Source organism: Penaeus monodon, chromosome 21, assembly GCF_015228065.2.
Source record: "Penaeus monodon isolate SGIC_2016 chromosome 21, NSTDA_Pmon_1, whole genome shotgun sequence".
NCBI classification, from domain to species: Eukaryota; Metazoa; Arthropoda; class Malacostraca; order Decapoda; family Penaeidae; genus Penaeus; species Penaeus monodon.
In genome coordinates this window covers 26,758,785-26,759,388 of record NC_051406.1, presented here as the reverse complement: position 1 = coordinate 26,759,388, position 604 = coordinate 26,758,785, and the positions used below count along the sequence as shown (strand labels likewise).

General features: G+C 62.4%; 1 protein-coding gene across 1 annotated transcript in view; it reads left to right on the top strand.

Moving 5' to 3' along the window:
• Positions 1-604, top strand: part of LOC119586626 (ATP-binding cassette sub-family C member 9-like) — a 47,046-nt gene that overhangs the window by 30,530 nt on the left and 15,912 nt on the right. The window contains exons 18-19 of the mRNA XM_037935372.1: positions 3-172; positions 407-586. Of these exons, the coding sequence (XP_037791300.1) occupies positions 3-172; positions 407-586 (350 nt within the window). The remainder of the gene's footprint in view (positions 1-2; positions 173-406; positions 587-604) is intronic.

The window sequence follows — 604 nt, the reverse complement described above, 5'->3', positions numbered from 1 at the left end:
AGAGCAAGGAGGTGGACTTCTGCCCGCGCCCCGTCAGAAAGTACAGCATCAACCGCCACGTTAGCCACAGTGCCCTCCTGCCGGGGGACGAATGCGAGTACCTTCCCGCTCTGACGCCGCCGTTGCCGAGACACGCCTTCGCCCACACGCCTACCAAGCTCCCGCTCTTCAGGTGAGCCTCCCGAAGGTGCTGAGCGACCCTCAAGTGATAAGGGGTATCAGATTGTCAGGGAAAGAGGTATTGCTAGTGGGGTTAGGAAATGGGCGGGCTGTCAACATGTTCGTGTGTGTTGCTGTTTTGTCTTACTGAATGGCGGTTGTCGTTCTGATATATTCGACGGAAACCTTTTCGACGGCCCCACACGCCCTCCTCGAACCGACCACTAACGCTGCACCTTTTCTTCAGGATCAAGTCGAGCGCGCCGGCCTTCGGCAGGAAGTCATCGCGGGCGGCGCGGGGGGGCCTGCCCCGCCACGCCAAGAGCCTCCCGCCGCAGCCCCGCCCACTGCCCCGCATGCGCTCCTCGCCCGCCTTCGCCCCGCAGGGCAACATGCTGCATAGGCTCTTCTCCAGCGCCTCCATCAAGTGCGTAGCTCTCGGAGG